At 35.2% G+C, this 24,649-nt stretch overlaps 1 protein-coding gene across 2 annotated transcripts in view; it reads left to right on the top strand.

The window, feature by feature from the left end:
- TBC1D22A (TBC1 domain family member 22A) overlaps positions 1 to 24,649 on the top strand; it is a 163,952-nt gene that overhangs the window by 123,590 nt on the left and 15,713 nt on the right. Inside the window, exon 12 of one of the 2 annotated variants that reach the window (XM_065854259.2) lies at positions 3,514 to 3,609. The exons of the other annotated variant lie outside the window; for it this stretch is intronic. Within the exon in view, the coding sequence (XP_065710331.1) occupies positions 3,514 to 3,609 (96 nt within the window). The remainder of the gene's footprint in view (positions 1 to 3,513; positions 3,610 to 24,649) is intronic. 2 annotated transcript variants of the gene reach the window in all.

The following is a 24,649-nucleotide window of genomic DNA, read 5'->3' as shown; positions in this document are numbered from 1 at the left end:
CTCTCAGTGGTTGTCCAATTTCAAGAAGTTTGCGGAGTGCAGCATAAAAAACACCTTTAATTTCAGCTGCAGAGGAGATCCAGCATTTGCAGGGCAATGAGATATTTGTCATGTTAACCACCTAAATGATTTTTATTGATAATGACAGATGGTTCTTAGATAATGTGCTCTGAGTCGTCTGTAATATGTTCAGAATAAGTCTTCTGGAAGGTTGTACATCTGTCTTGAGATCTTTTGCTAAAATATTTAAATCAAGGTCATTGTTTATATTTGATTTTAAGTAGCTTTTAGCTGGTAGTCTGCATTTCTGTACATTTAGAGATCAAACTGTTTGTAACTTCAAAAGCTACAAATGGAAAAGTATAATAGGTAGCAGGTGTTAGAAAAGGGAATTATGCATTAGCTTTTTTACTCAATTTCCAAAACTGTCTAAAACTATCCATTGGAAATACTTTGTAGCCCAGGCTTATCTCTCAAGCATGATGAATTTTTAAATCTATAGGGGGATATGCATTTTTTCTCTAATGAATTGCATATTTAAACCTATTTGGTTTCATTTAAAAGAGCTGAAAAAAATTGTATTGGGAAAAAAAAGGTTTAACAGAAAAATCTCAAGAAAAAAGTACAGGTTCTTATACTTTTTTCCTGCAATTCCTGTAAACATTTTAATTTTCAATATTGCAGTTCTGGTTTGGTTTGGGTATTTGTTTGTGGTTTTTTTTGTTTGTTTGTTTTTTTGTTTGTGTTTTTAAGCCAATTATCTTTCTGCTTACAGAAGGATTTCCTATATTATGGGGTAGCAGAATGAATTTTTGGGCTTAAAATCAGAATCTTAGGTTGTTATCAGAAAAAGAGTACTCTGATCTAATTTGACTACCTAGGTAATATTGTTTTGTGAGTCAATGTAAGAGAGAGCAAAATGAACAATTTTGCCAACAGCTGCTGCAAGTTGACTTTGAAACTGAAAATGCTGCTTTCAGACATATTTCTTTAATCTTCCCCCCTTCTCCCCTATGCTTTTCAAGGGGGATTAGTATATGTTAACACTAAGGCAAGTTCCTTTCAGTTACCTCTTTCTTGCTCAAGTCATGTCATTAAAGAAATGTAAACATTTATTATATCCAGGTAAGATAACAAATAATCCAGTACATAAAATATCCGGATTAAAAACTATTATTTTAAGTGAAATTTTCCTGCCTACAGACTATTCAGTCTTCTTACTTCTTCATCTGCAAAAATAGTCTTCCTCTTTCTTTATCTACTTTCAGCAGCATTTCTGTACTTTTCTTTATCTGTTCAGCCATCTCAATCCAGCTTGATTTGCCTCCATCTCAGAACCATCATTTTCCTTCTTCCCCTTTCATGTTTGATTGCAAATGCTCAGGCTGGCGCAGTGCTCTTCAGGTGCCCGTTCTTTGAAGTAGATCTAAACCCAGATCGCAGGTCACCAGGTCACAAGGTGACCTGAGCTGGTTCATCCTCTGCCACAAAGTCTTCACCAGTGACAGCACGTACTTCAGAGTGGGCTTCTGGAAAATGTGCTGCTGTTTTCTTGTACAGACCGTTGACTTAGTCTCAAACACAATCTGTTTTCATTGGGCATTACCACCATTTTAGGGATGAAAATGTTATAAAAGATTACCAAAGGCTGAATTTTAAAAAATACTGCATGTTCTGTAAACTTATTTACACAACAAAGTAGGAAGAGGGTTGTTTCCTCAGCATTGGCTTTCTGCATTTTCTAGAGTTATGTTTGATTATTTAAATGCTGCCACAATTGTATCTGATAAGTGGTAGCAGCACTTTGCTTACAAGTATGTCTTCCTGAGATACCATTTGATGCTTTTATATATTTTAACTTTCCATCCCAAGAGACATGCCAACGCTAAAGTAAAAGGCTTGGATTTTTCATGAGGATGGTAGTGAGTACGTGATGCTGTAAATTGGACTTGACTTTAATTTTTCTGATTAAGATGAATTCTAGGGAGAAGTCTTGTTAAAGTTACCATATGCTTTCTCTGTACTGGGATTTTACAATGTTATCCAAGTGATGTTATTCAAGAGCAGTGTTTTTCTACAGCAGGAAAAATATCACAGGATCTTAGAATCAGAATCTTCCTTTTCGCATTCCAAAATTACCTAATTCCTGTTTTCAATTCCAGCTACACTTTTAAACGTAAAACTACCCTGCAAATAACTGGCATTATCTCTTTTCTTGATTCTTCCCTCTTTGTTGGACAAGATGGTCTGTAGAGTCTGTAGTTGCCAACATGGTATTTGTACCGCCATAGTTTGTATGCTGTGCATTTCTGTCAGTCAAAGGTAGTGGAGAAGGAAAAGCAGGACGAGCAGAATGTTTTTCCTTCTCCATTTGTGAGAGCAGTGAGGTTACTTGATTGCACTGTTAAAAAGGTCATGTGGAGTATTTTAAATACGGTGCTCTTCTGGGTTAAGCAGCAATAATGTAGATGTTTTATTATATTCTGGTTTACATACGATATTCTTTCATTTCACTTTCCTTGAGCAAAACGCTATATTTTTCTGAAGAGTAAACTGCAGTTTTGAAGTGACCAGTAGAGAATATGAAAAAGAAATTCCTATACTTTTAAAGCACTACAATTAGATCTTACAAATTATTTAGATACCAGCATTTGAGTGTCCCTACATTTGTCAGATTATGTAGCTTAATTTTATTATTATTATTTTAAAATGTTATTTTAATGAGATTTTACATAGAACTATTTCACAGCCATCACATTGATAATTAAATATCATAATTATTTTTTCAGTTCTCAGTGGTATAGGAAATAGAATCTAAATTAATTTGGTAATAGCGGAAAACTCAGTGAAGTCTTTTAAAAGTAGGAACACAAATTTTTCTAAACTCTTAGGTGTGCAGGTAAAATCTTAATTTCTAGAGGGAGTTTTATAAAGTGACTGAATCTGCTGACTTGAACTAGAACAGAAAGCTGCAGATCTGAATACAAATCTGAGTTGTAAATGTTTGTGTTACAAGTAAATATTTTTCCTTTAGTAAAAAACATTAATTCAGTCAAATATAGACCAAATTGTATATTTTAAAAATTTTTAATCATTTCCTGTAGCAGACTTTATAGTGAAAAAGCTACTAGTCTCAAATAAAACTACATATGCTTCATCTCCAATATTAATAATGGGGATGAAGCATGTGTTCACGCCACAGTACTGAGCGAGACAATACAGTATTTCATTGCAGATATAAGCTAATGGACAACATCAGAAATGCAAGAAACGCATCTGTAAAGAATGAATTCAAATATGAGAAGTGCATACCACACCTTAATTCCTCTTACGGATCCTGGGTATGAATAGGTTTGCTATAGTTTAAATGCATACATGTTTGTGATACGAAGGGATAGACATTTAGCTGACACTTGTAGTTAGTAGCAAATGCCACAAAATTGCCCTTGTGGTGTATGGTGATCAAAACTATTATTTGTCTATTGAAACGATGATTTATTTTTATTTTTCTAGTCTGAACCAGAGGGTTTTTCTCACTTCCACTTGTACGTCTGTGCTGCCTTCCTTGTCAGGTGGAGGAAAGAGATCCTGGAAGAGAAAGATTTTCAAGTAAGTGAAGGGGATATGTTTCAAGCACAGGGTGGTAGTTATTAAATAACGCTTCCTAGTGTTACTTGGGGATGAGTTTATGACAAAATAGTAGCAGCTGCAGCAAGACTGATGGTGTCTCACTGACTGTTAGAGTTGCTCCAGAACTGTTAGATCTGAAGTGATGGACTATAAGCCGTAGGAGATGTATTTTCTTTGTCTACTCTGGGAAAAAAAATGCTGTTTTCACTGAAACAGACTTTGAGAAGATGATTTCAGGAGGTGTTGTTACAAGTAAAGCCTTGGTATTTCACAAAAAGATTTTCTGAGAAGGTAGCTGGATTTTTTTTTAATCTCAAATGCATCACTGGCATTATTTATTTATAATTTCTCATTTGTATATAGAGCAGTACACTCTAACAAGGGGCTTTTCATTCTTCCAAAAAAAAGCTAAGCAAGCAGTCTTTTAAAATAAGGAGACTGGTTTTCAGTGGGAAATAAAAGGACTGTAAGAGTAATTATTTCGGGTGTCCCTACATTTCAAAACCTTTTTCCAGCAAAGAGCTTATCAGGAAATTGTTTGTAATTGGATTTGTATATGGTGAATTGGAGAATGATTGCATACCCCTATAGAAATTCAGTTATATTTGTGAATTGGTGACAGTTCGCTTTCATAGAAACATTTTATATTGGATTTTACCCTGTGATGCACATGCAATGCCTGAGAGGCTTTAAGGTCCTGTTTACAGGCTGTCCATGAACAAACCGCGCTGCAGCGCCGCACCAGTGCCTGCCCGGGGGAAATGGCCCCTTACCAGCTTGTTTTCTCTGCAGCTGACTGAACTCTGTTGCCCTGTACAAATGAACCATTGTGTAAATTTGGGTGTCACTTCAATCTGTTTTATCTTTTTCATAAAACAATTTATCCAGAGCACTTTAACTGTCGCTGCCTGTTTTTGCAATAAATAAATGCCTAAGGGCACAACATAACTAATTTATACTGCCTTCTAACACTGTCAGATTTTCTCAATTTATAGTATTTTGTCAAAAACAACCTTAATGTTGGCAGCCATGCCTCTCAACTACGACTGTTCACTGTTAATCCTTCCTATTAAAATTTTCCTGTTGATTTCCTGCACCAATGTTCATAACAATTTTCCCCTCTCTACCGAATCTACTACAACAGTGTTTAAGTAATAATCTCAAGGTATAGTACAATGAAGATTTGATTCTCTTACATATGTTCAGATTTGTTTACTTATTTAATAATTAACTTATTTACGGTTTAATTTCTTTATAGGCTCTTCAAACTGCACTATATAAAACATATAAATCAAGAGCACGCTGATCAGACTGCTTTAGATTGCTTACCATATAGAAATGCATTTAGCAATTTTGAGGTTCTGTAGACTAGTGCTAGTTTTACCACTACCATGTGTTATCACTAAAAGGCTTGGCCTTCTTTATTGTGTAACATGACCTTTTAAAATGACTGTAATAAAGTGTTATCAATTTTCCAAATTATACTTCTCTCCCACAGGCAAGAATAAAATCCATTATTCTTCCGCGTTGTTAATAATAGCTGTAGACAGTTGCCTGGTCTTCAAAGTAGTAGCTCAAGTAATAGGCATTTAAACTACCTTGGAAAATTGGGAGACTCAGTGTGTGCTGTTGAAGTACTCTGATCGCACTGAATACACATTATTTTGAAGTCATAGTAATAGTACATTTTGTACTGAAATTTTGTGTTCTGTAGACTGCATCAAGAAGCATCAAAACGTGCATCCAGTCGCTTCTCTTGCACGTATTGTGCTTTGTTTTTCTGCGTATGACATAGATGAGGCAACTCTCTCCTAACTGTCAGTTGGAGGGTCTGGTTCTTTAGTACTAGCTGTGAAAACTCAAGCTTTTCTCTTACGTGCCTCTTTGAACAGAATTAAAAATCTCACAGGATTTTTAAGGCAGAATAACCTTTCTCGTAAGGCAGAGTAACCTTTCTAGCAAGCTTTGATCCCTTTTTGAAATTTGCTATGTAATGCAATGAGCTATGTCTTGCAATGCTATGTAATGAGGGCAAAAATTATTAGATGCAATTTTAGAATTTCCTGGGGTCACTTTTTGATAGTGAAACAGTACTGATATCGTTGCAGATAGACATTTTAAATATTTTATGCCTATGTATAACATGAAGGTTAATCTTCCTGAAAAGAATGATAGTGTTTTAGTTAGAGGTTGTTATTCCACTTTACCCACATGGGATGCTGCACAAATCCAAGTACAGAAAGCTAGTTTGGGCAGCTCTGTAGCTCCATTAATGCTTCAGATCAGTAGTTTTTGCTGCACACGCTGGGGGACAGAGAACTCAATGAGTAGACAGTAAATAGAAGACCTTTTAATCCTGGCTCAGGTTTCCCTTTTTAATCAATGTGATGTTCTATAGGATCAAATGGATTTTTCTTGGCTTATGATATTTCTGTTGATGGTTCTGTGTTAATTCATGGGTTCCATACTACTGTCAGATTAAAAAAAAAAAAAAGGTATTAAGTTTAATATAGATAAAAATAAAAAGTTGTGGGTTTTTTTAATATGATAAAGTATGACTTGCGATATTAATGCAAAATGTGAAATTCATTTAATTTCTGTCTAAGCTTAAGTAATTAAAGATGCAAGTGATGAAGAGCTTTCTATTCATCAGCATGTCTTAAACTTTGACTTATTGTTATTAATTTTCCTAACTATAGCCATAATTCTAAATTTCTCCTGAATTCTTGGGAGATGTGAATGGTTGATGCCGTTAAGTAATAAAATATTCAAACATGATTTTGAGCGTATTTAGAATTAAAATACCAACGGAAAATGTCTTTTGAGTTAATGGTGTTGCGTACCGAATATCTGAAGGATTTGCAAAGAAACAGGACTTCAGGGACTAGATTCAGCTGTAAAATGGAATATAAGTTAATATTATGTTGGCCTGATACTGGTTTGACTGCTAGATGTTAGAGATTTAGTGTACATTTTCAGTTTAAGTTAGTTATCACTTTGTTGACATAGCTGAGCTATAAAAATATATTCAATATGTTGTGGTAAGGAAGCAGTTTTGCAGATTTTTTTTCTTTTCCATGATTTTAAGATACAGGCTTTTCTGTCTGTCTAACAGACATTTTCACCCATGTGTCATCAACCCACATCTTTATTACTGCAATATCCTTTTCTTTGGCTTTGACAAACGCATTTTTGGTTCATTTATATTCACCCAGACTGCAGTGAAGCTGTAAAGATCATTTTTCAGTCTATCACTTCTTCTTGCTTTGCATCTTCTTTAGCTCCCTTTCCTTTATAGCAGCAAGCAAAACTCAGATGCTTCCTCTTTTGAGGCCTTTAATGGACTAATCCCGACACCTTTCATGTCGTCTCATACTCGGTGTTGAGATGCCAGTTTATCAGCCAGTGGTGACAGCCTCATCTCGCACTTGTGCTTGCATCAAAATGTCTGTGCCAGCTCCCAGGTTGACTGCCTTATTTAGATGGAGCACCTAATGCAGATACTCAGTTACTTTCCTCTGAATCCTTATGTAGGTTCTGTTTTTCTGCAGTACCCAGAATAGATTTGACAGGTAGGCTTGAGTCTGTTAATAGCACTAAAATTCACATTGCGTTGCTTCTTTTTACTTTCCTGTGAATTTGTTGGATCTTGTTTTGTACTTATAAAACGGGATTTTATAGCTATAAAATCTTCAGGGTCGTGACTGTCCTTTATTCTGGTATATATATAATCTTTAAAATAATGATTCTTCAATGATTATTTTATATAAATACTAGGGAGTGACCCATATTGACCTCATGACCAAAATGAATGTGTGCACAATTGTCCGTCCCATTAAAATTTAGATAAATGTGCTTGATTTTTTTCAAATGTTTCATTATGGTGAAGTATTACGAGATAATGCTAGTTCAAATCATACAGTGAACCACCATCTTCTTATGTAATATGATTAATAAAATTCTAAGGAAATTAAGGTTATTACTACTTCTGTAAATGTTCATGCCTTTTGAAGTTGTTGTCAGGTTTACTCTTAGATTAAATCTTGGCTTTTGTATATATTTTAAGAAGGATGCCTGTTTCAGAGCATAGTGAAACATTTCACATTACCTACATTTGAATGAATGTCAGATACGGGGTGACTTCGAAGTGCACCCTTAGCTTAGTGATGGAGTGAGCATTGTCAACACATTTTGTTTGTTTTACCTTTCCTTTCCTCTATAATAATTACTTAATTAGAATCGGTGCAGGGTTTGAAGGTTCCCTGCTACTTACCACCCTTCCTAAATCTCGGCTCACTTGAATACTTTGCCTCCTCCTTTCATGTAAGAGTAGACAAGGCCCAGGTTAATATCTTCTGATTTATGGTAAGCATACACTGCTGATATTTCAAGTCTCATTTAGCACATGACCTTGCCCTTTTAGTAATTTTTCTCACATTTGTCAGCATTTTTGGTGTGTGAAAGCAGTTGTTACATCCGGTGGTCCTTTTTTCTGCCTATTAGATTCCAAAGTTCCTGAAGCTTTGTTATTCCCTGAAACAGAGGAATAATGCTCTAGTTTTATGAGTGAACCATTGGCATCTAAAAATTACTGACTTGTATTATTTCTGTTATTTAAAAATAAATCCATGTGCCCCCACCCCCCCAAAACAAACAAACAAACAAACAAACAACAACAAAAACCAGAAACAAACCCAAACCAAACAAACCCACAGAAATACAAACACACACAAAAAGGAACAAAACCCCAAAACAAACAAATAAAACCACGAACAACAAAACACAAAAAAAACACCACACACACAAAAAAACGAAACAAAAATACCCCCAAAACCAAGACCAGATTCTCTTTGTTGCAGAGAATTTTATACCTAAATGAAATTATATTAATATTAAACAAGAAATATGAAATAATCAGAGCAGTTTAAAAATAGAACTATTGAAAATGCTTGTTTTTCTTCCCTAGAAGTGTCTTTTAACAACATGTAAGTGATGAACATATTGCCTTCTTATTTAATTCTTGGACATGTCTGCCAGTTTTCTTCATTACAGTATTATAGACTTTGTACAACATTAACAAAGGAGTCCTTAGCTTGTTTTGTCAGCATTTGGACTGTTACATTTATTATGGGTATATTTTTTTAATTTCACTTTTTACATGGACTAAAATCACTTGAAAGAGTACATTTCAAAGGAAGACAAATCTGATTCTATACACCTGTCATAGTGTGTATTTTCAGCAGCTACACAAGTTAAATAATGCAACTTTATACCCTAAAAATGGGATTAATAGGAGGTTACAGAGGCGATGGAGTAACAAGATACTTGGAAGACAAATTTAATTCAGAGTGCTGTCTGCACTAAGAGGGTTTAGTTTAAAAAGTCACTAACCTTCCTAGTGATTACTACAGAAAGATGTAATATATCAGAAATATTATTTTATTAATATACCATCTATTTATGCTCAACTAGAGTAATATGGGTCTCCTTTAATCTTTTGTGACCTTGTTCTTAGTTTATGATGTGAGTTTTTAAATAGTTCCTTTTTCCCTGCTCATTGCATGGGGATTGGACTAGATGACCTTTGAAGGTCCCTTCCAAACCAAACCATTCTATGATTCCATGATTCTCCATTAAAGTACTGGCCTTCTTACTTTGTATGATACAAGGCATAACTAGTAAATCTGTTTTTAATTTAGCTTTTTGCTGCATACTATGGTAGAAATTTAGTTCCTATTGCTACTGCAGTAAAATAAATGTTTCTCAAATTAAAAAGAAAAAAAGTAATGATTGTGAACAGATCAGTCTTCTGAACAGAGGGTTTACCCCTCTTCTCTGTGAGATCTGTGATTAGATGGTTTTGTGGTTCTGGATCATGCACCATCACTCCTCCATGTATGGAAACTAACAGTGTCTTTTTCTGTGATTGTACCAAAACCAATAAAGAGTTAAGGACTCTGAATGTGGAAATCTTTCTAACTTTAAAGAGCCTGACTACTGGCAGTGCTGTCATTTTATTCCCTGCTGTGAAGGGAAGGCATTCAATATATTGTCTTGTGTTGCAAAAAAACTGGAAGCTCTGCTCTTTTAGACTTTGAACATCATAGCCAACAATCTAAAGAGGTTGTTCCTTAATTTCTGAGTACTGGTAGTAGATGACTGGAAGTTAGCACTGTTAAATCATTTCTGTTCAGAAGAGCCAACTTAAAATAATAACATTACTGACATCATTTTCGCATACAAAGACCTTACTCAACAAAGAATGAGGTGACTAGTGAAAGTTGTATCTCAATACAGTTTTATAGAGGAAAAACATAAGGTGTCCATTGATCCTGACTTCAGCTATTACTGTGCTGCTAACAAGCCTACTAAGTCAACAACATCTACGTCTTTTGATTATAATTAATATATTGACTTGGTCTCCACATTTAAGTCTATTGCAAATTAAACAGAGAGACATTTTATAATACAACCTTAGAAATGAAAGTTCTGTCCCACATGAATTATTATTCCAAATTTTTGATATGAAACTAAAATATAATGGATGGAACTGTGTACACCTGGAATATTGTGTCCAGTCCTGGGCCCCTCAGTTCAAGAGGGACAGGAAACTGCTGGAGAGAGTCCAGCGCAGGGCAACAAAGATGGTTAAGGGAGTGAAACATCTCCTTTATGAGGAAAGGCTGAGGGAGCTGGGTCTCTTTAGTTTGAAGAAGAGGAGACTGAGGGGTGACCTCATTCATGTTTACAGATATATAAAGGGTGAGTGTCATGAGGATGGAGCCAGGCTCTTCTCGGTGACAACCAGTGGTAGGACAAGGGGTAATGGGTTCAAAATGGAACACAAGAGGTTCCACTTAAAATTGAGAAGGAACTTATTCACAATGAGGGTGACAGAGCACTGGAACAGGCTGCCCAAGGGGATTGTAGAGTCTCCTACTCTGAGACATTCAAAACCCACTTGGACACCTTCCTGTGTAACCTCATCTGGGTGTTCCTGCTCCAGCAGGGGGATTGGACTGGATGATCTTTCAAGGTCCCTTCCAATCCCTAACATTCTGTGATTCTGTGTGATTCTCTATGTTATCATTTTATTACTTTGAGAAACTAGTGGTGCTTTCCTTGTACCAGGAGAAGTTGTTGCCCTCTGTCTAGAAAGTTAGTAGAAGATTCTGACCGGTTTCTCTAGTACAATAAAAATGGTTTGAGAAGCATGAAAAAGGTAATGAAACTTTTGATACTACCCTTTATCTCTGAAACTCCACTGTGACTTTTTGTGATCATATTACTACTGATGGGACAGTACTTTGGTTTTTCTGTAAAACTTTGGCTGTAAATGTGCGAAACTGAGAATAGAAGTCATAACAAATCAAAACAAGAGCACTTTTGATTAACACTTTATTCACCTAGCAATGTGCATATTTTTAGTTCTAAATTCATCTCTCTTTCTTTCTTTTGCTTTAGTTTATAGACCAAAAGTTCATGGTAATAATATATTACTCATGCCTGACATTTTAAAAATAATATTTAACTTACCTCCAGTAATATGCATAAGCTTTGGGTTCTGTATCTCAATTTCAAATCTACACACCTGTTTCTTTTTCCATTTTTTAATCTAGCTCCCTCTCTCAGAAGTCATAGTTACTTCTCAAAAATATCTGAAACACTGGTACATAGTAAAATTGCAAGTCACAATACTTCGATATTGAATTTTCAGGACCTTGCACTTGGCCTTGTTGAACTTCATGAAGTTTGCATGGGCCCACTTCTCAAACCTGTCAAGGTCCCTCTGGATGACGTCCCTTCCCTCCAGTGTGTCGATCACACCACACAACTCGGTGTCATCAGCAGACTAGCTAAGGGTGCGCTCAGTGCCACTGTCCGTGTCTCTGAATACCACTTGTTACGGGTCTCCACTTGGACATTGAGCTGTTGACTACAGCTCTTTGAGTGCAATCGTCTAGCCAATTCCTTATGCACCAAGTGGTCCATCCATCAGATCCATGTCTCTCCAATTTGGAGACAAGGATGATGTATGGAAAAGTGTCAAACGCTTTGCACAAGTCATGTAAGAGCCACTGACAACTAAGCTTTGCTCTCTCTGAAGTGATTTAGCAAAACCAGAAGTCCTTGGGTGGTAGATATAGCTGTTTATGGAAACAGGTAAATACATAGTGACTGCAACCATTACTTATCTTGTGATATCTGTCTAGTTTTTAATAGACCCATCTACTCTAGAGAATATTGTTTTTATTCATTTCTACTGAAATGGGATTGACAAAACAGAAATTTTCAAAATTCCTGCTGAAGGGCAAGGATGCTATATCAGTAGGACTTCTCTTGGGAATGCAGCATGAAAAGTAGAAAGGTGAAACCTTGATGATAAGAAACAGGACAGGTGTCTTCAGGTTTTTAGATTAAGTAGAATAAACATGTTTCCTTAATTATTCTATTTTTTATAGTATTTTTATCTGCATTCTTTATTATGAGCATAGATATTTAGAGACTTCCTCTTCATTTTTTACCTTAATCTATTTAAAGTGTAATTGCAAGTCATCTGATTGTTCACAAGTCATTTATTACTCGGCAGTTTGGCAAATCCAAAAATCAAGGTACTGTGACATGACAAGTGCCTCTTTCCCCAGCACATTAGTTGAGAACGTCTAAAAGGGAACAAGGCGCATCACTGTAAAAGCTGTGGTGGCCACTTCTAGAGGAAATGTCTAAGAGGTAGGAGGATGCAAAGGATTGGGTTTTGGTGACTGATAGCTGCCTTTTCTTGCCAGTAGGTAGGAAGTATGCCTGAAGAGCAAGGGTCGTAAGAAATCTTACATTACTCATCAGAGCAGTGTAGAGACATATTTTGACTCCACAGTTTTTCTTACTTTGCTATATTAGACTGTTACTTTTTTACTACTAGTAGGTAAGTTTAAAACTGTGTATAACATGCTAATGCCTCTCTGAGATGATGCAATAATTTGTAAAGATTTCAGTGTAACTAATATGTGAATATACAGGGAAGTAAATCATTTGTACTTGAGTGTAGAACACTTCTACATTTGCTTACTATTACAATAAATCTTAAGAAGAGATACAGTCATTTATAATACAGAATACTCTGTTTTTTCTCCATGTAAATGTTCATGCCTTTTGAAAAATTTCATTTAGTGTTTTTCTCCAGTTAGTTCCAAATTAAGTTACTTCTAGAATAGTTTGCTTTTGTGATAGTCAGGGAATATGTTCCAATTGTAAAGGCATCAAATTAAATAGTTTGAATGTGAGCACTGAATGTGCAGTTTTGTACTAGGATTTCATGTGCAATATACTGTAACTCATTAACTTCCACTCTTTTCATGCAGAGCAAAATCTTTGACAACAGATGTAGTGGAAGTAACAGCTGATATTGTAATACCATGTATTGGTAGGACTGAGTTGTAACTACTGTTTTTCTGTGTTCTTCAGAAAGAACAAAACAACTATATGACACAATTAGCAGTCATTTGTATTTGCTAAATCAATTATATGCAGTATTAGCTAATATTTATTTTCCATATTTTTCAAATATTAATCTGTTAAGTAACAAAAGAAAGATGTTAACTAGATCCGTAGTTCAGTACAAATATTATATGTAGATGTGATTCATGTTACGGAGACCAGTTAGATTGAAAATGGGTTATGTTATGTAGTTAGGCTTAAGGTTTAATGAAATAAAGCCAATCCTGTAAGCCAGGTCTAAATTAGAAATGAAGTCACTTTAAATTACGTTTGTAGTGAGTGGAAAGACTTGAGTGTGAATCAGTCACTTCTGATGTCACCCTACCCTCTGCAAATATTTATTTCACCTCTATTAATTACCAAGGATCATGGCAGTGGCAGAAATTAGAATTAATCTGTTAAATACCTTCATTTAGTGGTCTGAATATTGAAGATTCCATGAAGGCTTCCTTGAAGATTTAAATGTCTCTTCACAAACCCAAATACCATTCCCTGTACTGTTGCCAGAGACCTGGTCAGTCAGGAGGAGGCAGGAAAGCTCTGAAGATCCGGGAGCAAATCCAGTGGGGACTGTTGAATGGAGGGAGAGGGACATTGAACAGAATTCCACTTGTAAAAATGCTGTTGTATGGAGAAAAACTGTGGAGCACAGTGTTTATACAACTCGTATTGCTTGAAAGATACCTTTAAATTCCAAATGTTTTCATGGGAAGGAGAAGGTATGTGTTTCTGTAGCATACATCCCTTCTTTAAGGCTGAGTTACTTGGCTATGGGAGAGTCAAGAGCTCTCCCGCTTTGTGTGCAGCTCTGTTTTTTTGTTATTGTTTGAGTTTAAGGAATTTAGTACTATAGCTTTGAATATAATATGGTTTCGGTGGAAGACACATCCATGTGGTAGTAATAGGAAGATGATTTTCAAATGTACAAACAGTAAGATACCTACTTTCTACTTCTGAACATGTTAAATTTTAACTCTTGTTTAGTGATGAAATTTAGCCCTTTACAGTAAGTGAGGGAACCTGGAGTGCATTTTTGTTCTACTTATAGTTATTCTATTAAATCTTACTATGCGTTCTGCATCCTCTTGCCAATAACTGATTTAATGTATTTTATTGGATTGTTTTAAACCTTTCCATTACTACCCGTTTTGTGTAGTGACTAATTAAGAGAGCAGCCTAAAAAGAATACTGCCAACAAGTCACTTGGTCCCTGACTATCCACCATAATAGTCTGTTCAGAATCAGAGTTTCTCGAAGAAGGAAATATAAAGGATTACAAAAAACAGAGAGTGTGGAGAGTTACCTGAATGTAGAACTTTAGAGATCATTCCAGTAACAATGCCATAGTATAATTTCTTTCTTGCACTCTGTGTACCGTAAAAACTGTAGGATCCTAACACTTTAATCTTGTAAAGCTGACTACATAGTATCGGATATCTGCAAAGTTTCTGCAGTTTACCAAAAATCTTTAATTCATTATGCTCCCTGAAAATTGCATATTTCGAATGTGATTAGATTGATCTCATTAACCTTACAGTGCCATTGGTCAGCTTTTCCTATTTGCCCCAGGAATTAATTCTCATTTTTTTAATGGAAATTGCTTAGTGAAATTCATGCTAAGTGAAGTCCTTTTTTTCTCTATTGTTTTCATTAATGTTGTTTTAATTGCAGGAAAATGTTTAGTATGGCTTTATGTCCCTTACTTGATTGTTTTTGTTGAAGGTTGTCCTTGCAGAATGAACTGACACCCAATAAATAGGCCCAGATGTAGCAAAAAAAAAAAAGAATAAAAAATGCAACTTTTGGAGTGAATGAGAGTGACCTGGACTGAATGTAGTGTAATCGTTGTTTTAAAGGAGGTTTCTTTCTGAACAGTGTTACAGAAAACTAGTTTTTGGGTCCATATATTCTGATGAGTTCCTAAAGCATTCGTGCATAAGATATTTAATGATAAATAACAACATTTTCCTAAAATGAAGAGCAGTCCTTGGATTTTTTTTTTTTCCAAGTCTGTATGTTCCAAAAGTGTAGAAGGGTCAAAATGGTAGTGGTTAACTGATACTGGATTTTGTAGCATATGGTGCTGCTGTTGTTGGCGTAAACTACAAAGCAGAAATGATCCAAGTGTCACTTACTGAACTTACGACAACCAAATAAAGTGACTTCTTCAATCACTTTACCAGTATTTAATAGAAACTCTCTAAGTTTCTCTTTTGGTCATCTATATCTAATATATCTAATTTTAATCTATACTTCTCAATAAAAGACTCAGAAGGTATTACAACAAGTAAGATAAAATTCTGTAATGGTTATTTTACAACAGTGTAGCAGACATTGCAAGTGACTTATTGTCATCCAGCTAACTGAGATCAGAAAATGATTTTACAGTGCTGTTTCTATTATAGGTTACATGTTTTATTATTTTAGTGTGTGTGTTGGCTTTTTTTAATACAGTACTGTAGATGTTACAGCAGATATCACCCCTATGTATTTTGTTACTCCACATTATTGAGATATTACACAGGGTGATGATAGGTTTTTTAAAAAAACAACAACAAACTATAAAGTTCTTTCCAAGATGCAGAGGATCTGCAGTTTTGTTATGTTTATCTACAGAACATACAGGGTGAAATGCCTTAGCAAATCTGTAGTGTTCAGAGAAACACATATAATTAATGCTTCTAAGTGTGCGAACAGCACAATGAATCCAAATTCATGAAAATATTCATTTGTCCTATAATTTGTAAATCAGTAGCTTAATCAAAATCAAGTTGGTAAGAAACTTCTGCCTCCAACTCTTTAAGAAATAATCAAACACAGAGGGGGGGAAAACCTGTTCAATGTCAGAGGGGTCTTGACAATTTCTAACAAAACTACTCATTGTGTCAATAAGTTTATTTAAATAACTTTTGCTGAACTTTAAACATTATGCTTCAGGCAGTTTTGTAATTACATATAAGTGAGAAGCTGGAATGGTTAAGTAGTTCTGATAGCATCTGAAAATCACATTGAATGTCAGAATTGAAATAGAATTCTATTTCATTATTCTAGAAAAAAAAGAATGCATTTAAAAGGATATACATAAAATACAATGGGTATGAAGAATATAATTTGTCTAATAAGCCTTTGAGAAAGATGCAAGGATAAGGACTGATTTTTATTCACTTATCCATAAAGTAGCTCCTTGATAACTGTTTAGGTCTTTGGATGGCTTTAAGTGAACAAGAATCGTAATTCAGTTTTGACTTCACTTGAGCTATTTGACAAATTCAACTCACTATTTTTTGTAAATGCAACTGTTGAAGAGTTAAATTGCACAGAGAGAGGAAAATGCATAGTCTTTTGAATACTTTGAGTAGGGCCTCAGGGACCCAGAGCCATGCTGCTGTTACAGAAGTGCAATCATACTTCTTTTCAAAGTATATTCACTTGGGCACATTAAGAACCAATCTAAGTTCAATAAATAGGCTTCAAAACCAAAAATGTTTTCAAATATGTAGAGCAATTCAAGTATAATTTGCAGAGCATTTTTACCAAAATGTGAAGGTTTTACTCTCTCTGTTTTATAGCTGAAACTAATACATAACATTGTTAATATCACATAAGATGATCTTGGCAGAAAATGAGATAAAAAGCTGGGCTGAGGTTCTTACATCCATATTCTGTTACCATCCCTGTTTCATTCTGGGTGTGCTGCTGTTAACTGATCTTGAGGAGGAACAGAAAATTAAATTGCAACCGGAAGTTTTAGGACTGGCACAACTGAAACCCAACCAAAAACCTTCGAAGCAGAAAAGGCCACCTATGCTATGTGTTAGGTAAAATCAAACTAACAAAATGTGCTTTTAATGTATTCATCTATATACCTTCCAAATACAATTTGTGCATTGAAACAGCACGTAATATGGAAATTTCCATGACATTTGAATTATCACTTTTTAACAGAACAGTACACTTCTTGGAACTGGAAGGGATTTTTGATTCTTGCAAATTACATTGGATGTTCTTATCAGTCCAGATTTCATTTTGGCTACATTACAATCATGCTGTATCTTGAGTGGTTTCATCAAATTATGTATTTTCTTGGAGTAAACATTGAGTTTGTCTAAATTGCAGAATTATCCTATTTTGTCTTCAGTAAAGTTGCCTGTCTTAACAATTTGAGCCTTAGGAAAAAAATATCTATATAATAGAGGACATTTACTGTAGAAAAGCAATGCCAGACTATCAGTGCGTCAACAAATTATACTGAAACTAATTCAGCTAAAAGTGATGTGATGAATACCAATGGAATTGAGAAAGTTGACCAAGAGTAAATGACTAATGCTGGAAACGTGAAATCGGAAGGTGTTTTAACATTTATTTTGTAATGGCCATTTCTACAGATGTAATGCGGAGAGAATTAGACACAGAATAAATATAGATGTAACTTAAAGAAAAATGTCATGATCTAAAAATATATTAACTCATTTAATGGATATCATAAATATAAACAGATTGGAAAATATCCCAGTTTATTTTACAGCAGCTAAAGTCTAGATATTCAGCAAAGAAATTCAGTAACTAAAATTATACTCTCTAATGAAATGACTGAATTTCTTTAAAGATTTGATCAAAATTAGAAATTCAAATACAGAGTTTTTGATGGGAGAATTCTTAAAGTGATCAATGCACACTGTTATTTAGTGGTTGGAAAAAAGATCAACTGGAAAGTGCAATCTCAGCTCTTACTTCTTATTCTAATTTGGGAAATTTTTACATGCAAGCCTCTAAGTTTTAATTCTGTTTTGAGAGGTGACCACATACTAATGACACATTTTTATGCAGATGATTATTTATATTAAAGCATTATTTTAATGAAAGAAGATTAAAAGTTCGTCTCTCTAACTCAAAATACCTAGAAACTCAGTTCTGTGCTTCCTTATTACTGATGTCACTTAATCCATTAAAAACCTGTTTAAGAGGATGAGGGATTCCAAAGACATTAGTAGGATTGTACACGGAACACAACGTGTCTTCCATCTCTTGATTAGCTTGTATCTGTGATATCTGAATTACAAGAACAGGTTTTAAAAATCACGCGTGTAGCGTTGCGGCTTCCTTTGGCTATTTTTTTAATCTACTGTTTGTTACTAATTCTCTCATGCTGTGAATTTCAAAGAGCTTCCTGCCAGCGAACTTCCCAGTCCTTTAACTGGAATGATAAAATTTAGAGCAAAAATAAGATTTACATTACTTGCATGATTTTCACACATATCTACTGCTAAGAGTAGCAGTCGCTGTGTCCAAACTGCGGATGGGTCACGTTTGTAACTGATGCTTTGATGAGCTTTAATGCATCATCTTTCTTGGCACATTCACTGTGAGTTGAAAGCATAGTCATACTCGAGGATTTTGATGCTTTGCTAGAAGTCAAATTTGCGTACTGTGTTAAAACATACCCATTTTAAAATGTTTTACACTTTTAACAGTTTTTTTAGTCTTTCAAGTTATTTGATATGTCATCAATGTCTTATGTAGATGGCATCTCTCACTGTCAGATCAGGTATTAAAATCTAGAGGCTTCAAAGTTTTACCTTTTCAGGTAAAATCTTGTCAGTAGTCCAGGCTGACATTATAGAAGGGAAAGTTAATTATCTTTTCCTGCTATTCAGGTTCCCAGCTATCTTTTTCAAATCATTTAATTATAGTTGCTAAATACAGTTGCTGAAGAAGCACTGTAAGAAGTGCTAGAAAAGTCCAAACCAAAGAATTCCTGAAGCTATAAAGAACACAGCTAAAGACAGACTTTTTGGTTCAAAGAAAAATAAGAGCTCTGTTATAGTCTCAGCTTAACTGTTGTCCTCAGGTCATTAACAGCTGACTCTTTCAATTGGCAAAACACACCTGTTCTGTGTGACTGTATCTGAAACTTGTAGTTCTTCTTTATCACTAGAATTAATTTCACCTGATGTATAGACTTTATGTATTTTAATGCAGGCAAGCAAGTCTTGTTTCTTCTTGACATATAGTTCATCATCCGCCTTGCCTTTGACCATAATGAAGTCTCGCATCTAAAGTGGTGTGAATGCAGCACAGTCAGCAGTGGACTGTTGTGGCTTTCCAAATCTGTACTGCGACTTTGCTATCTCAACAGAATGTTAGAAAGTACACGAGGCGGTATTATGATTGGAGCGTAAGCTGGGGCTGCGAGGTTGCTGTCTCCTCTGATTTCAGTCTGGCTCAGCATCTTGTCATTCCCTTGTGGCAGCGTGATCACTTACCTATAAGTTATACTGTGTAAGTCATGATTGGGAAACTCTAATGAAATATTTTGACATAATTTGACATTTTCTTACCTTTCATTATATTTTTATTACTTTTCAGAATGAAATCCACTCCAGTTAAAATTATTTTGGATATTTTTAGCTGTTTGCATTGTATTAGATATTTGGTTTTGCTTCCATGAAGATTTTGAATACCAGAATATTTTGTTAATGTATCTACCACTTATAGCTTATCACAAATCTTCTTAGTGACGTATTTGTTCTCTTCATGGGTTGGCAGAAGTGTACACTTGAGAGTATTATCCAAAAGCTTTTCCTAATTTTCAGGAAGACTATAAATAGGGAAACTCCAAGGTATGAGAGGATAATATTGTAAAGAGACTGCAGTTTTCTAGTGACCACAGTGTGTCCAGCTAACAATAATAATAATAGGTATTAATATTGCTTGCAAAAATAGCTTTATCTTTAGTCTCCTTTACAGATTTTTAGTGGAAAGCTTGTAACATGTAAATTCTTCCTGTCTCTGTGACATTTTTACTTATCTCTCTCAAAAGACTCTGTGGGAAGAAAATGATATTGTTATGATCATGAAGGTAATAAAGAGATAGTTTTAATTATAAATATTAAATATTTTATCAGCTTTACTTAGCCAGGATTTTTCTAATCATTATTTAATCTAGTTACATATCCAGCTTTCTTACTATCTGTTAAGAACATATGAAACTTTTTTTCTTTTCTGTGGTGTCATTCCTAAGAGCTTCATTTCTACCTTTATTCCTGAAAACTGAATCTACATTAGAGACCAGACAGCAAAACTGGATTTTATTCTTTGGTGATATTGTGTATTTGGTTGATAGATGTATATATATATAAGATAATGATTTCATACTGGCGTTGTTTGTTTGGTTAGGGTTTTTTTCCACTTTTAGATAGTATTTAACTGTATCAGTGACAACGTAATATGACATCTGACCAGGAGGACTAAAAATAGTTATTATGTTCAAGAGGAGTTTTTTCTAGTGAGCTACTGTGGGAATCAGTAATTGGCATGATGGTTTTCAGCATTTCCACTAGGAAAACAGCAGATAATAATACTCTGTGGATGACACAGATACACCATTCTGACAGAGTGAGGAGAACAGAGCAGTTACATAAACCAGTCTTGAATCACTTGTTCAGTTGACCTCTTCAGGCAAGCTGTATTGTGATATAGTCAAATGAAAAATTTTGCAAATAGAGGGTAAGCAGAATAGGTCACATCTCTGGAGTGAAAGTCTGTATCCTGGGATGTGTGACTTCTGAAGAGATCCTGGGGCCATTGCTGACAGATACCTCAAAATGAGCTCCCAGAATAACGCTGTGGCACACGGGCATAACTGGATCCTAAAATTAATGAACGTAAGAGCTTGTTTTACCTTTTGGTGGGGTTCTTTTAAGTAATATTGCATCCAATTCTGATGTCTGAAGTCAAAGACATAGGGCTCAGAGAGGATGTTTGAAGTGCTCCAAATATCTGATTTGTCAAAAACAAAACCAACAGGTGAATTTGATTAATACATGAGAAATTTGATAGGAAAAAATCCTAAGTCACTAATAAAATAAATAATGAATTTCCGCAGCTCTTATGGATTTCAAATAGATATTTTTTTCTGAAAGAAAAAAAAAAAGGTTTAGGTTTAGTTCCTGTTATCTACACAAGAGGTCAGACCAAGATAAGTGATGATCTTTCCTGACTTTAACATCCATGACTCCAGGAACGAGCTCAAAAGTTCTGTTGTGGACCTGATAATTCATACTCCCACTGCCATATATGGTTGCTCTATCATGTATAGATACAGAAAACATCTGAAGTTCTCACAGTTGTTGAAACAATCAGAGAATGGATTTGCCATAGAATATAATCTTGAAATGGCAGTCCTCAGTTCTAAAACAAGTATAATGATCTTGCCTTCACACAATTACCTCCAAAATGTTTGGATATCTCCTAATTTTTAGTTATCCTTACTGACTAAGAAGCACACAGTGTTAGAACCACATTGCCATTGTAAAATATGTCTGTAATTGTGGATCGCTGTAAAGCGCTATTTTGTTTGTAAAGACTTCAGCACTTGTTGAGTAATCACTGCTTTGCTTTTTTTGTTTGGTTGCTTTTGGTTTTTGTCATCGTGTCAAGTAGCATAATTGAACTCTAGAAACAAGTTCATATTGTTCTGCCAGTAAATTGTGTCCTTTGTTATCTCCTTATCTTGGAAGCCTGTATGAAGTAAGAGAAAATATATGTATGTTTTCTGTTCAGAGCTGTGTAGCTCTAGAGATATGCTGAGACCAAACTCCATACAGGTCCAGCAATGTGTTTTGCAAGCTGGGAGGAACACACTGCAAAATCCAGGTCCCCTCTCATCTGAACATATTGTCAAGAGTAGAGTTTGATCAGACTCCTGCTAAAGGAAGGGCAGGATGTGATGCGGGCTGTCTGTAACCTGGAGAGATTTCCTATAAGCCTTGCTTTATCGCTTGTATTTTACAGAGATGCTGTTGCTATCCAAGTTTTAAATCAAATCTTCCACACAATGAAAATCTGATTTTGTTGTCCTTTAAGGTTCCAGAAAAAGCACTTTCTGATTACTATAAGGTGTTTTTCTCACATCAACCAATGTTTTTATTTATTTTCAGTAAATACCACAAAGGGATCTCTGTGTTTTCTCCATTTCAATGTATGAAAGATATTCTTGAACAGAGAAAAAGCTCTTGTTCTTCCTGAGCAATTTAAGTGACCTGCTAAACTAAATGCACTGGCAGGGCTTCCATTTAGTTAGTAATTCACAGCTGTCACTGGAGACATCTCTCTACAAAGAAAACTGTTTTCTTTCCATGTTTATTTCTGCAGCAGAAACTGCTGCATAACAATGTCAATTATTTGCCTTATCAGTGTGTAACCCTAGAGAAGGCTAAAATCACAGGAGCCTGTACACTTGACTACCAAACTCAATCAAAACTACTGATGAGATAACAAAGAGAAACTAAAAGCTTTTGGAGTATGAGCTGAATAATAGAATGAAGTGACATGTCCCTTTCTTTGAGACAAGAAGATGGAGGAGGATTAACTTTCTTTCAGTCTTCTGTTCTCTCCTATGGTTTCCTGAATGCTGGTGCATGCAGATTTAACTGTATTCCAATGAAATTGTCTCATTGCAACTGCGAGACAGTAAAAATAACAAGAGTTTAAATGCCCATTGTTTTGTCATCTACTTGTAAACAAATTGGATTGAAAGTTCTTCCAGAAATGCCATTATAGCAGATTTACTATTGCCTCATACCCTCCAAGCTGGCTCTTTCAGATGCCATAAAGAGCAAGATCTTTGCACATGGTAACTCATTTTCTCTCTCTAGTGTTTTTCACATTAGACATCCCTCTGAAAATATAGCACAGGCTCCCATTTATCCCATCCTAATTTGTTTTCTGCACAGTAGCACTTGCTTGCTGTGAGCTGCGTGAATAGCAATGGTTACATCCAGTCCTCAGGAAAGGATTCACCAAAGCTTGGTGTGAATTTTTGTTTTAATCACAATTCTTACACATGTGCTTAGTTTCAGGTGCTGATATGCATAGGACAACAGGTTAAACAGAGACATCTGAAATCCTTAATAGCAGTTGTTCTCTACCACATCCTCTCTTAAAGATTGCCACCCCAAGAAGAGGTGACAGGCTGTTGCACGTAGCTGCCTCTGAATTGCCAGCTCGCAACCCATTCCAGTGCATCAAAATTGCCACCAGCAATATACCCCTGAAAGTTATATTTCATGTAGCTGATGTCTTTACTCTCTTTGTGAAAAAGGGGGACATCTTCCAAGCTGTGCTATCATTTGCTCTCTTGGAGATCATTGTGATTAACACAGGAGTTCCTCCTCTCATCCGCCTGCTAAGGAACAGATGAGAGATGTAGTTACTGTGGGCAAACCAACTCATCAAATGCTTGTACTATACCACATAACGCACCACTAAAGTATTTTTCCATTAGAAATGTTATTAGAGTCTTGGTCCAACCCTTAAACACCTTTTGATCATGTTCATTTATTTAAACAAAGTGGATTTTTATTCGTAAGGTATGGTTTTATAAAAGAAAGAATATTGTCAAAAGCCCAGTTCTCCAAAGAAAATCAATTTGGTTATAATGTTTCCTCAAAACCTATTCGGTTTATGTGTGGGTTTGAGTCTTTAGATAAATGCTTCAGATTTTTCTTTTTTTGAGGCTTTTCTCTGAATCTGGGAAGGCTATAAGGCTACAGACCATTTCTTAATGTATAAGAACCCTACACCTGGAAGAAATACTGCAAGCTATTATTAATATTTAGTTTCCGTAATACTAGTGTTGGTCACGTGCTAAATTATTATGATGAAAACAGTATTTCTCTGTATTGATTGTCCATGTTTTTTTTTAAGACTTGTCTTTACAGAATGGAAAATTGAGGATTTTGACTTGCTTGATATTTGATGACCAGTTTGGAGCTGCTTTCAGAGTGCGCCTCTGCCAAACCTTTCTGTTGAGCATTGATACCGGGACGGGGGGGACTGCTTTCAACAGGCAGATTTTTGTGACGTTTTAGAGTGTAAACTTGATTAATCATTTCCTTACATGTATGGACTAGAATTACCAAGAAGAGGGACTCATGGCCTAAGCATTTTCAGGACTTTAATCTTGGAAATCTTAAAAATCAGCAGTGGGATAAGATTAACCCAGCCCATCATCACCCGCTGTGCTGGGAAAACCATTCAGTTTTTCTCTCACGTTTGTGTCTGGAGGCTGTTCTTTTGTAGATAAGCAAAGAATAAATCCTGCAGTTAGCTGCTGGTTTGCAGACTTGTATTTTCCACAAAAGCTGAGGAATTAATTTTCTTATATAGAAATTCGATCTCAAATTCCAGTTGGCCAAAGCCGAAGTTGTAGATTTCTATTTTAATGAGTATAGTGATATGTAAGAATAACGTGGAAAAATTATATAAGTAAAATGTGTTAGTATTTTAATTGTCTCAGAATCCGAGGCCTTGGGATATTTATAGGTAGCTTAGGGCTTTTGTGTGCTCCATTGAGAATTAATGTTTTTTTGTGATCCCAGTAATAAACTCTTTGTCTATATTCTTTTGAAAAATTGCATATCTCTGGGATTTGCATGAGAATTATGTGTTTGTTTTTTATGTAGTCTCCTCAGAATTATGTATAATAACAACATCAGTAAACTGAGAAATTAAGAACTTGCCC

This window comes from Patagioenas fasciata, chromosome 1, assembly GCF_037038585.1.
Source record: "Patagioenas fasciata isolate bPatFas1 chromosome 1, bPatFas1.hap1, whole genome shotgun sequence".
NCBI lineage: Eukaryota > Metazoa > Chordata > Aves > Columbiformes > Columbidae > Patagioenas > Patagioenas fasciata.
Note: the sequence above shows the minus strand (reverse complement) of the source record. Positions and strands in the feature narration are given on the sequence as shown.